Below are 13,341 nucleotides of genomic sequence, written 5' to 3'. Positions count from 1 at the left end.
TTACCCAGTGTGTCCAGTGATGGAGATGTTCAGATGCACAACCTGATCTAATTGGCTGTGCTTTGAGCAGGAGGATGGGACGAGGTGATGAGAGGTCCCTTCCAGTCTCAGCCTCCTGTGATTTTGGTTTTTTAATGTTTTTTTTTTTTTAAATGACAGATGGATTTAATAACATACTGCTGTCAGACTGTGCAGGAGGACTGCACATGGGCTACTTAGAATATTCATTTGCTTATTGTTAAATGGTGTTGAATGAGATCTATGTTGAGATCTTGTTGAGGTCTTACAGCCTTTACACGTTGGTCTTCTGCAGGCTGAGGGGCAGTTTGTTTCTTAAAGTGCAGCACTATGACATGTACAGCCAAACTGATGGATTAATTCAGTTCTGATTAAAACTCAAAGTATGTCTGAAATTAACTTGTGAACTGTAAGACTTAAAGAATTTCTGACATCATGACTGATCTTTGTGAAGTATATTACACCTAATGCCTAGATAGAAACTGTCTGTGAAGTGTGAGCTGTGCCACCCTGATGTGAGCTCGCATCAGATTGTGCTGTTCATGGTGACTAAGTGGAGGTGAGGAGGTGCCATCCAGCAAAAGGCTGTGCAGAATGATGGGCCTGAACTCCTGACTCCTTCAGAGATGGGTCTCGCTCTGGCCAAAAGCTGTTTTCAGACCTTGGTTCCCTTGGATACAAAAAGAAATCTTGAGACAATTTTGGAAGTGCATGTCTTTTAACTAGCAGAATGAATGGTCTAGAACCACCCCTTTCCCAGAAGCTCCCTTGACTGTGAATGCCTTGAATTTAGTTACTGTTTCCAACTCAGACTCTTCTGCCAGTCTGGGTGCCTTGCATTACGTAGTTTTGACATACCTGCTGATGACTGCACTGACTGTGTTGCAGAGGCCCAGCCCAATCCAGCTATACTCGCCTCCTTTCATACTGGCACCCATCAAAGACAAACAGACAGAGCTGGGAGAGACGTTTGGAGAGGCCAGTCAGAAGTACAACGTGCTTTTTGTTGGATACTGTTTGTCTCATGATCAGCGCTGGCTTCTGGCGTCCTGCACCGACCTCCACGGGGAGCTGCTGGAGACCTGCATAGTTAATATCGATTTACCCAACAGGTAGGAACCTTTCCTCCTCACACCGTGCCTTGGACTGGGGTGCTCATCCCTTGCTCTCATCACTTCCCTGCATATCCCTTCTATGATACTTTCTGTGATGGGATCATGTTAATGTAACAGGGGGAACATTTCAATTTGCACTTACTGATAACTTAGAAACTGCAGAGGAAAAAAGTTACTGTGCTACACATGATTTGCAAACCCTACCTGCAAACCCTACCTTAAGAACAACTGCTCATTGCTCAGCCTACTGACACCTCTTGCCTGCCCCTGCAGTGACAGGACTGAAAGCAGACACATACTTGTGCTGCTGCTCAGTAGTAAAAGGTGGGGCACTCCACAGAGCGGTAAGAACTGCTGTAGAGGGTGAGCAGCAAAATAATTACAGGATAAAAATCTGAATATTGTCCTTGATTCTCTTCTTAGTTTGTTTTTCTTCTTTCCTTAACCTCCAGGACAAGGAGGAGCAAGGTGTCTGCACGTAAAATTGGTCTGCAGAAGCTGTGGGAATGGTGCATTGGTATTGTACAGATGACATCACTGCCTTGGAGAGTTGTAATCGGGCGGCTCGGACGCCTAGGTCACGGGGAGTTGAAAGGTAGGAAATGTCAGTGCTGTCACTGTTCTGCAGTGAAAATGTGGCCTCAGTGTATGAGGCAGGATGACTTACAGAACTGGTCACAAGCCTTCAAGACCAGGAAATGGAGAGTGACAGTCCTACCCTGGCCCTGGATTTTGAATGGATTTGCATAAGCAGTTCTCTTGTTTGTACACTGGGTGTCTTGTCTATGTGTAGATTAACAAGTGTTTGCACAGTGTACTGCCAAGTGGAAGCCATGGGTTTCACCACATGCTAGAAAAGGGTCTGTCACAGGAATAGAAACATGATTCAGTTCTTATTCCTAAATGCAAACATAGAAACATTCTTGCAAAAAAAGTTACTAAACAAGAAATTTCCTTCTTTTCTTGTAGCACACCCACCTACCCAATAGCCCCTGTGAATCAGCAGTAAGGCACAGCCTGCAGAGCCCTCCAGATTCAGCCCTCCTGGGTGCTCTGCACAGGAAGCAGGCAGGAGATCAGGAGTGTGTTAAGTCTAGATCCCCAGCCCTGCAGGCAAGGGAGAGAGGGAGGGACTGCCTCCCTTCCCTCAGCAGGCGTTCCTCTCACTAATGTACATACATCCGTGTTCGGCATCTCCCACCTCTAACGGCTGTGGCCACAGTTCAGGTTTTGTCTGGGAGAAAAGGGGATTCTGAGAGGGTGCTGTCAGTCTTCTCCCATCTCCTGAGACAGGGTGTGAAAGTAAATTAGGCAGGAGGGTGAGGTTATTTCATGAGTGCTTGTCCTGCCTTGCTGCTTACCGACAGAGATTCTGTGTTTGATGAGATGGGAAAAAAGTTGAAAATGGTGTGTGATAAGTGACAATTCAGCCTGAAAGCACAGAGAAGTACCCGTGGCAGGGAAGGAAGAGGCAGTAATTAAACACCGTCTGCCATAGCATACTTGCTGGGACGAGCTGTTGCCCCTACAGGCAACACAGGAGTTACATGGATTAAGGATTTCATCACAACTGCCTTCCTCTGTTTGGACACATAATGTCATAAAAGTAGTTTCTGGAATGTCTAGCTGCACCTCCACTGAAATTTGCATGTGAAATTATGCATTGTTAGTGCATTTTATTCACAGCAAAGATCAACCACATTTCTCTGCGTGGGAATTGGAGTGTCTCTGCTTGTGTTTGTGGGATAAGCAGCAGTCCTTCAAATCAGAATCAGTGCAGCTCAGGAAACCATCCGTGTGCAAATCAAACACCTTTTACAAATCTTAATAAAAGAATCCTTGCACGCTGCCCTGTTTCAGGTCAGATAAGTACCTCTGCTATCTGACAGGCAGAATGACAGGCTCATTCTTAAAGAAACACGTCACTTTGTCAGAGAAAAGCAGGTAGCTCATGGGAAAAGCAACAGGCTGCCACGGAATCAAATCCTCTGCAGTAACTGCTTGACCACCAGTTTGCAGCTCCCATCCACCTTGTATCCCTGGGGAAGCAGCCCAGAAAAGCAACATTAAAGAAAGGCCAAGCATTACCAATATTTTTCTGTGTTCACACAAGTGCTGGCTCTGTCAGAACCCTCATGATACTCTTCCTTTCAGACTGGAGTATCCTCCTTGGGGAATGTTCCCTGCAGACAATCAGCAAACAACTGAAGGAGGTGTGCCGCATGTGCGGCATCTCATCTGCAGACTCTCCCTCTATCCTCAGTGCCTGCTTAGTCGCCATGGAGCCACAGGGGTCATTTGTTGTGATGCCAGGTAAGTTTTATCCAACTGTTTAACTGCCAGTGAAGCTCCTCTTCTGTCGTACTTCTCACATAAGCACATTAGTTTGGGGAGATCACTGGCAGACTAGTGACTGTACCCATGACTGAGGCAGAGCAGTTCTCATCAGCTGACATGTGATATGGGCACTCTGGTGCAAGGACTGCAGGCACTGTAGAGTGCAGTGTGGAAGAGTAGAGTCTGTGTAAATGGGAGCTAGGATAAACCCACTTGCCTTGTGGCATGCTTACGTTCTGTACGGAGTGCTGCTGCAAGCTGCAGACCGATGAGTTAAGCTGAAGTAAAACGAACTGTTGGGGTTCCCTTTCTGTGTTGTGTTACCTAAGCGCGTACGAGGTGACACATCTTTACAAACTACTCTACTCTGGGGTTTAGTTTAGAAATAAAAGATTACTACATGTAGCAGAATTAAACGAGCTTGAAAATTAATCATCAAATGGAATAATTTTCAAAACAGAGCTTTTGGAACATGAGAAAATAGATGGCAAGTTATGCTTTTTTCATGTCAAGCACAGTGGGTTATATTGCATAATTATAGACATGTGTGTCAAAAATCAATTTAACTTGCTCGTTTAACAAGTAAATCTTTGATAAAGGGGCAGCAGAATGAAAGGAAAGGTGGGGCACCGCATGGGAATTCACATTGCTAAACATTATCTGTACAACTTGTGATCTTAATTTCAAGCTCTTCTAGTAATTTATTCTTTTTAAGATAAGAACCTTTAAACACGTGTATTAGCTTGCAAACCCAGATTAGATGAGCAGAAATTTAATTGAACACAGTGCATATATTTGGAAGATGATGCAAATTAATGTCTCTGCCCTTGCTTCTGTTCTGAAAGATGCCGTCACTATGGGATCCGTGTTTGGCCGGAGTACTGCGCTCAACCTGCAGTCCTCTCAGCTGAACACCCCTCAGGATGCCTCCTGTACACACATCCTGGTTTTCCCAACCTCTGCTACTATCCAGGTAGCACCAGCAAACTACCCCAATGAGGATGGATTCAGCCCTACTAATGGTGAGTAAGCACATGCCTAGTGTGAGAGGCGAGGTCTTGCGAGCGTGCAGCCGCCTGTTCAGAACGTCAGCGGGGCTGTTCCACTCACGAGTGAAACCCCAGGTGGACCAGTGTTCTCCCACGGACCCCACACCAGCCTGTGAGGATACAGTCACTGGGTTTAGAAGTTTAATCTTCCTGCAGAGCAGCAGAACCCGACCCGCGGGTTCTTTCTGTTGGCAGTGAGCTTTCTCGAGCACATTTAACTGGTGTCAGCAAACTGCCATTAATACTTTACATTAAATAAGTATTTTCTGAACTCTTTTGCCATTGATCCTTACAAAATAATTGTACAGTGATTTAAAATGAGAGCAACTACAAACATTTACGTTAGAAGTGTTTCATGAAGAGGGACGTTAGGGTACAGCACGGAAGAAAGGCCCACTATTTGTAATGAAAGAGGCTGCTTTGATCTGTTCCTCCTGGAATTTCAGGGCCTCACCAAAGGGAAGTTACCCCTCCTAACACTTAAGCAGCTGTCCTTTCAAGGCCCCAGAATCCTGGCTGAATGCTGTGCTGACAAATATTTAACCTGCATTAACCTGCCCTTTAGTGCTTCAGATGCTAATTAGAATCAGGTACAAGAACTGGCGCTTTCCAAAATGGTGTTAAATTTAATTTTCTTAACTCTGTTCTACTTAATGATTAAACTGCTTCCTATGCTATTAGCCATCCCATTTATGCTCTGGGGGCGAAGCAGAGCATGACATTAGTTCTGTTTTGTTTACTGAGGTTGTAGGACAGAAGTTAATAAACTAAGTTAATTCATGGCTCTTGCAAGGCAGTGTTCCTCTTCGTGAGATGAAGGAAAACAACCACCTGCCTATTTCAGCACTAGGAAATGAGCTCAGGGGACACGCATCCTTTCTATTTTCATGCAAAGTAAATTCTTCTTTTTCAAGATAAACTATTCCTTACAATATGTAGCAATGCAGTTCTTATTTAGGGCTCTATGTGTTTTAGTATAAACAAGGCTTCAATTCTAATCAGTGCAGTTAATGCAGAGAGCCCTCTGTCCCTTCTGTCCCCAAAAATGTACTTTACATGTCATTATAATGTTTAAACATATTTGCCTGATGAGAAATCTGGATAAGGGAGAAACCCAATAACCCACTCTGTGATGCTTGTACATTTTTGCTCTGTTCATAACACCTTAGCTTTCCATCACATAAACTACTCGTGGTATCATAGCCCGTGTTTCAAATGACTGAGTAACGGCAGGTACTCCTCACAGAATGCAAACACGTTTTCACTGTATCCTCATACCCTCCCCACACGGTAGCACCACCCAAAGTAAAACAGGGAGTTAGGATAACAGGGAGTTAGGATAACACAACTGTATTTAATTTCTGAGATGAAAGCGAAGTATTACGAGCTGTGTTGTAGGACATCCTGGCGCAGGGTTTGGAACAGTCACGTTGTGTGCGCACGGAACAGGCCCTGCTGCCCTTACCAGTTCTGGGAGCCGTTGCTTTGCAGCTCCCTGATGTGCCAGGCGCTGGCGTGTAGCGCTGGGAAGCCTGAGGAGCAGCACCTGCCGAGGGCAACAGCCGTGGGTTCGTTTCCTGTATTTCAGGCATTTGTTACTGGATGTCTGTGACCCGCTGCAGAGAGGTGTCATTTTTTCTGTTACAAAGTTCAGTTGGGGTTTCAGTAAGCTGGTGTGACAGGATTTGTGTTCGCTCCGTCACCACTGTTCAAATTCACGAGGTTGATAGATGTCTCCCAGCTTTCCCTTTCCAGTCTGTGCAGTTGCAGGTAAAGGTATGAAGAAGGATTAAGCAGTAAAGTGTTTGTCTCCACTTCCATTGGTCTCAAGAGTATTTTAAAAAAAGGATTTAGAATAAAGGGAATGGTAATAAATTACAAGAAATTCTTGACAAAATTGAGTACAGAACATTGGAAATAATTTCTTTTCCTTTTCAGATGACATGTTTGACCTCCCATTCCCAGATGACATGGACAATGACATCAGGATTTTAATAACAGGGAATCTTCACTCTTCACCAAATTCCTCCCCAGTTCCTTCCCCTGGGTCACCATCTGGCATTGGAGTGGGATCTCACTTCCAGCATAGCAGGGTAAGGCTGCAGCACTTCAGGGCGTATGTGACTTAAAATAAACACACAGAAGACCCAAATCCTCCAACAAAGTGGTTTTTTCCCTGTAGATTATCAAGCATAATTAGGTCAGCAGCAAGCAGAAGTTAATGGTAAAACAGAAGGTGCTGGTTAAACATGGTTGCAGAAGATGCTTCTGCCTTGACTCTTGACATCTCTGAAACTAATTGTTAGTGTGCAAGATAATAGGGAGAGGAGGAGAGAGCAGCTTTGTTTCTGTGTAGCAGAGCTGTATCTAATGACCCCATATAAATTTAATCTGTACTTATCCAGATTTTTTTTCTGGAAAATCGTATGGAATGTGACAAGCCTTTGAGATAGGGGAAGACTGGGCAGCTCTGTTCACATGAATTTCTAGGAGAGGCAAGAAGGGCGGTAACTCTCCAAATAAGAAAACCCTACTCATAGGAACTCCACAGGTGCTGGATGTTTATGCAAATATTGTTTTCTTAGTAAAAATTAGCCCAGAGCACATAGTGTTTCTAAGTTATTTTGTTTGAAGTGGCTTTTATAAAGTTGGTTCCAACACCAGTGATTAGTTAAAAGGCAAATTATTTTTGGTAATTCAAGGTATTTTTTCAATCTGCTTTGGCATACTTTGGATTGTGTTGGTGGAATTCTTTTCCTCACACCTTCAGTTGTGTACGAGACGTAGCTGCACACTGAGAACGGTCTCCATCACAAGTATATAGATGTTTGACACTGAACCATTTCCTGTGGAGAAGTTTTATTCTAGAAACAGTGCATATAAAGAAGTAGCACATTACTTCTCTACCAGGCTAACTTTTACATGAGAAACAGAAAACCCAATGCACTTACAAGTTCTGGTTTAGTGATCTGTAATCTGGATCTGTGATTGTCACTGGGGGCTTGACACAGATTCCAGGGAAACTACAAATCTGGTTCAAAGGAAGAACAGGATAGCTGCTCAGAGGAGGCACAGCTACACCTAAGATTTGGCCCTGAAGGGTGCTACTTCAGCCCCTGTAACAAAGCAGTGTGGTTTTCTCTGTGTAAGGAAGGGTTCTTATGACAAGAATTCTCACTCCCTGAAAATGCTGAATGAAGCGCTGGTAGTTTCACCACATGGAAGGAAAAAGTCCTGCCTGTATTTTCCTTGTAGCCTCTGCCAGAATGCTTCACTGGCCTGTCTGTGAGTGAAAATAAACTGTCAGCCACAGAAGTGCTAATGGTGTCTATTGTGACCTCAGTACACAAGCACCTTACCTTGGGGTAATACCCCAGCCCACTTTGCAAAGGGTTGCACACGGCTGTCGCTTGGTTATTTCAGACTGGTTCTAAATTCTGCTACCAAACCCTCCAGCTGTAGATCACAACCACACTCAGTGCAGTTTCTCTTCTTGAGTTCACTCAGCAGACTCCATTCTGTACCACTCTCAGAAACACGCTTACAGAACCTGCTCACATTGGAACTCCATCCAAGGGGCTTAAGAGCAGCACTGAAAGGTCAACGACCAAAGAGCTTAGAGACCCGAGCAAGCCTTTTCTAGATGAACCTGTCAGAGTAATTCAGTTTAACCATTAACAATGGCCTAGTAATTGATGTGTAATTTTTGGTTTTAAAAAAGCAACAGCGTGTGATCATTACCTTGTGGGTCGGGGAAGGTCAGGCCTTCGTCCGTGTAACCGTAATTGATTGCTGCAGTTTAGCAGTGTAACTCCCGATTGCTCCACTGCCAAGGTTTGCCGTTAGGCTCTCTGAGTGCCCACAGCCAGGTGAGCTGCAACCTTCTCCCAGCTTTATGGAGTGTTTAACTTTCCTTGATTCCTGATCAAGATATTGCTCTTGGAGAAGGACCTGCTTCAAGGGCTGGCAGGGAAGGCATTGTGATTTAAGCCAGTTTCTCTGCAGTGGAATCTTTTACTTTGTACTTTTTTTTTCAATCTGTTGACTTAAGATGTTTATGGATTAAGTGAACCGTTACCCGGTTCTTCTGGGATAAGTTTCAAGATAAAACAATTCACAAGCATCATATAGGTTTTTCCTCTACGAAATAAAAAGGCAAAATAATGCAGGGTGTTTCCAAAAAAAACCCCAAATGCATTTAGCATAGGAATGCTCTCTGGAATGGAAGGGCAGTCACCCTCTCTGGTAGCTGAGGAGACCCTGGTGGGTTTGGGAATGCGGTTCATGGTGGATAAGGATACACATAGCTCTCTGTCTGTCTCTACATGCACACACAGGATGAGGTAAGTGAGCTCACACCAAGCACTCCTATCCATCAGCCTCAGTGCAGACAGTTGATGTAGGTTTTTGTCACAGAAATGAAATCACAAACATACCTGCTGCAGGCAGCAGCTCTGGGCCTGGTGAAATTTGTTTTACAGCTGGTTCCTCATTGTTTAACTCTCTCCTCTCCCAGTAACAATTTGGTCCATACATAAGAATATGAGTAACTCATCCTGCAGAAACACAGCATAGAAATGAATGAATAAGTGATAGAAATTGCAAAGCAGAACAGCTGCTTCCTTTTCCCCACCCTTCACCACTTGGTGGTACAAATACTAAGTGTAGTATCTTCTGTCCATGTGTCCATAGCGAGGAATAGCAAGGACAGCGGTTCTTTCTAAGCTGTAAGTAGCAAACACTGACTGTACCAAGATGCAGATACTCTGGTCTTCCACTGGCCGAAGTCAGGGGGGTCTGCAGTGCAAACTGTGGGGTTTGATACAGGAAATGCCTGTGAGGCTTTTTCAAGTTAACTAAACACCCATCTGCCTTCTGCATGCACATAAGCAGCTGTGTTGTAGCCAGAGCCAGAGCCCAGTACCTCTGAGTTGCTCTGTAGCATCAAGTTCCACATGTACTCGGTTAGATGTAGGAAATGAACACTGATGTTTGGGAATCTGAAGTAATTCGGGACCACGAGCCTGGAGAACCCAACTTCAGGGGAAAAAAGGAAAGGCTTAGACAGCTTTGACCAAGATTCATTAATGGCTGAAAGGTAGCTCATTAATAACAAAGCAGAACAGGATTAAAGACTGAGTAATTGGGAAGCAAAATGAGTGTTACTGGAGTGGGATGTAACGACATAAAGCAACAAACCTGCCTTCTCAACTCTTCTTGCAGAGCCAAGGGGAACGTCTCCTTTCCAGAGAAGCCCCTGAGGAACTGAAGCAGCAGCCTCTTGCTCTTGGGTACTTCGTATCAACTGCCAAAGCTGAGAATCTTCCCCAGTGGTTCTGGTCATCCTGTCCTCAGGCACAAAACCAGTGTCCCCTCTTCCTGAAGGTCTGTCCTGGTATCCATTCACAGGGCAGGGAGAACTGCCACCCTGTTTGTGAATTTTCTTTGAAAATGTTGGCATTGTATGTTACCACAACTGTGACAGTACTGGAAAGGGAACTCCAATTTTAGGTTAAATACTTAAGATAGCTGGCTATTCAAATGTAATTGGGTTTTATTTTTTTGCTGAAGCCCTGACCTGAAAAAGGAATGGTTTGGCACCTTCTAAATACAGAACCATCAGTGCTGTAGCTGGTCTTACAGAAGTGCCCCCGGTTTTTGTTTCCACTCAGCATGAGGCAGGAGAGGAGAGTAGCACCTTCAGATTGGGCATTTGCTATTCCCTAGTTGTACCAGCTACACAGGGGAGTCTGTGGTGTGAGTGAGCCTGATCCCTTGCATGCCAGGACCCACGGGCTTGCCAGAGGCCTGTACAGCCCATGGGTTCCTGATCCTGTGGAGTGTCTGGGGCTTATTTGAATTAATCAAAAAGATTGTGACCGCCTTGCAGTCAGCATGGCAGGCAAAGTCCTGGACCTTATTCCTTACCCTCTGCACTCCTCATGGATTGATTTCCCTCCTTTAAACCCATAGAATGGAGATCTTAAAATACAAAAAACAAACCACCCTGGGTTTGGAGCTAGAGATGAAGTTCTGTGCTAAACTTAAAGCTACTTTTATTCTGGTGAATGAGTAATCCAAAGACTATGCTTCAGTTCCAGCAGTAAAAACAGTCAGCAGAGCTCCAGGCAACTTGGAGAATTCCTTCCCTAAGCTTATACTAGATCTGCACTAGAGAGGAGCCGCCACCCTTCCCCACACCGCCTCCCCCAGCCCAACACAATTGCTCTCTCAGATCTAGGCTGAACGAAACGTTTCATTTGGCTTGGAACCCGCAGGTTGGGTTTGGACAGTTTGTAACAGGCGCGCGGGGCTGGGTTCGTGCAGGAACTTGCTCCGCGTGCAGCGAGCGGCTGGTGCTGTCTCCTTTGTGCCGCTCGGCGCTGCAATTAGGGAACCTGTATGGCATGCGAGGCGTAGCGATGCAAGTCATCTTCACCACCTTTGGATTAGGGATTCCTGAGCTCAAGTTTTTCACCTCTAATGTGCAAGCCATAATAGGAGGAGTATCAATTAGAGGTTTTGCCTCGACAGGCAGTGCGGTGTATCCGGCTGCCCACTTGAAAGGCTTACGTGGTTGCTCTGCCCCCAGCACACGATCAATATGTAATCCCTTTCCTGCTCCTGTGTAAACTGATGCTCCAGCCCTGCTCGGGAAGAAAGAGGAGAGGGGTGGAGAAAGCTACCAGCAGAGAGCAGGCCAGAGCTGCTCTGGCTGGACACCCCACCTCTGTGCGGGGATCTCTGGTGGGTCTCCTGTGGGCAGAGTCTGAAGGGAACCACTGACACATCCTGTGCCTCACTGAGAACAGAATCCAACATTCCGTTTAAAGAGCCTGGATCCCAGTCAGGAGGAGAAGGCAGTTCATTCACAAATACAATCATGGAGCTCGGGAATACATGTGGTAATGGCAGGTCCTACAAAGAACTGTCAACTTCCCGTGCTGCCCTGAGACAATTCAGAGTGTGTTTGGTCACTGTGAATCCTGAGAAGTACTTGCTATGTGAGGAGTTAACTTGTGCTTCCTTTGCTCACACAGGCCTCGTTACATCACCATATCTCTGTGGCGCAGACAGATGAGCTTCTACCCGCCAGAAATTCTCAGCGAGTCCCTCACCCCCTTGACTCTAAAACTACATCAGATGTCTTGAGGTAACGCCTTTCAGGTTTGGCATTTCCTCCCTTGGGCTCTGGGGACTGAGCTCTGAAATTTCAGAGGGACCTTTTCCTCCTGCAAAACTGCTTCTTGGGTCTCTCAACAGCTTGTAACTCTGCATTGCCCCACGCATGTGTCTCACATCTCTTACTACAGCTGCTACTTCCACCACCAGAGAGCAGGACTTTGAGGGTCACTTCACTAGTTTACCATATGCAAAACTATGTGACAGAGGCTTAGAAACAGCTTTGCCTTACCAAGGGGACACCTCGGTTTGTCCCCCAAAGATTGTGCTCTTTAGCTGATGGTCCAATCTGGACTGAGTCAATAATTGGTTTTACTCACCAAACCAATGCGATTGGTAGTCGGAGATAAAAGAAACTCTCCTAATGGCAGTATCTTAGGAACTGGGATATAAAGGAGATGTTCTCTGGAATGAATACAAGGTTGAGTATTGTGTTGTACAGATAACTAGAGGACTCTTTGGCTCCATCCCACCTGTTGGGGACTGAAAAAAGATCTGGTTTATGAGGCAGCATACAGGGTGGAGCACAGCAGAGCACAAACATGCCCTTCCCCAAGTAGAACCTGAGAAAATCAGTGGTGGTTGTATTACTCCAGATGATCTGAATGTGCATCATCTTAGAGGACTGAGCTATCACAGCTGTCTTGAGGTGCTGCTGACTTGGAGTCAGACTTGCACAGGGAAAGAGCAAGATACAACAGACACGAGTTACAGCATGAGAAATTCTAATTGGATACAGATCTCACAAAAAGTGTGACCAGATTGTGGCACAGAGAGGCTGTGGAACCTCCATCTGTAGTGGTGTTCAAGATGCAAGGCTTTGAGTGCAAGGTTCCCTCCAACCTAACTTATGATTCATGTCTACTGTGAGTTGGGGAGGGCCCACATTCAGGTGGCTCCATTCAAGTTCAAACATGTTAAAACTAAAAATAGGTGCTTTCCCCCGGTCCCTTTTCAGTGAGTCTCCTGCTTTGCCAACACCACCAGTGTTAACACAGCCAGGCAGTGCTCATGACACTGTGTCTCCAGGAGAAACCAAGGAGAAGTTTAACTAAAGTGTCTAGAAAAGGCGAGAAGGAGTAAGCAAACCCGGTTTCATGTCTCTCTGCTTTTCTCCCCCACAGGTTCGTTTTGGAGCAGTACAATGCACTGTCCTGGCTTACGTGTAACCCTGCCACTCAGGATCGCAGCTCCTGCCTTCCTGTCCATTTCGTGGTGCTCACTCAGTTGTACAATGCCATCATGAATATACTGTAATAGATAGAAAAGCACTTGTTCTTCTGGCTTCTTCTCCCCTCAACCTGAGAAACGTGCCACAGTCTGCAAAGATCACAGTTTCGCTTCTCTTCAGACCAGTCCTGTGCTGTGCTTCTGTTCCTCCAAAAGCACATGTGAATTCTGCAGTGTTCAAAACTAAACTACCCATTAACATCTCTGGCAGCTTCAGTCCAAAATCTGGGAACATCCAAGAACAGTGAACACGGAGTAACCTCAAGCCAGTGTTAGTTTGGTGGCCCAGTAACTACTGGTCAGTGTGATTATTTTTTTTAATATTTTATTTTTTTAAGGAAGACTACAGGATCTTTTTGCATTAGGAACTCTGACAACCAACCGAGAGCAGCTTCAGCCCTGCAAGTGAA

The 13,341-nt window shown here is 45.3% G+C and overlaps 1 protein-coding gene across 1 annotated transcript in view; it reads left to right on the top strand.

The window, feature by feature from the left end:
* The window catches only part of MED13L (mediator complex subunit 13L), a gene marked incomplete at its 5' end in the record, with an annotated part of 193,290 nt that extends 180,309 nt beyond the window's left edge, over positions 1–12,981 (top strand). The window contains 8 exons of the mRNA XM_084271900.1: positions 907–1,130; positions 1,586–1,728; positions 3,288–3,446; positions 4,316–4,492; positions 6,458–6,612; positions 9,743–9,904; positions 11,560–11,672; positions 12,826–12,981. Coding sequence (XP_084128026.1) covers positions 907–1,130; positions 1,586–1,728; positions 3,288–3,446; positions 4,316–4,492; positions 6,458–6,612; positions 9,743–9,904; positions 11,560–11,672; positions 12,826–12,958 — 1,266 coding nt within the window. The 3' untranslated portion in view covers positions 12,959–12,981. The remainder of the gene's footprint in view (positions 1–906; positions 1,131–1,585; positions 1,729–3,287; positions 3,447–4,315; positions 4,493–6,457; positions 6,613–9,742; positions 9,905–11,559; positions 11,673–12,825) is intronic.
* Between the last annotated feature and the right edge of the window lie 360 nt (positions 12,982–13,341).

Source organism: Gallinula chloropus (assembly GCF_964237585.1).
Source record: "Gallinula chloropus genome assembly, chromosome: 17".
In the NCBI taxonomy this organism is placed as follows: Eukaryota; Metazoa; Chordata; class Aves; order Gruiformes; family Rallidae; genus Gallinula; species Gallinula chloropus.
This window is presented reverse-complemented; position numbering and strand designations above follow the sequence as displayed.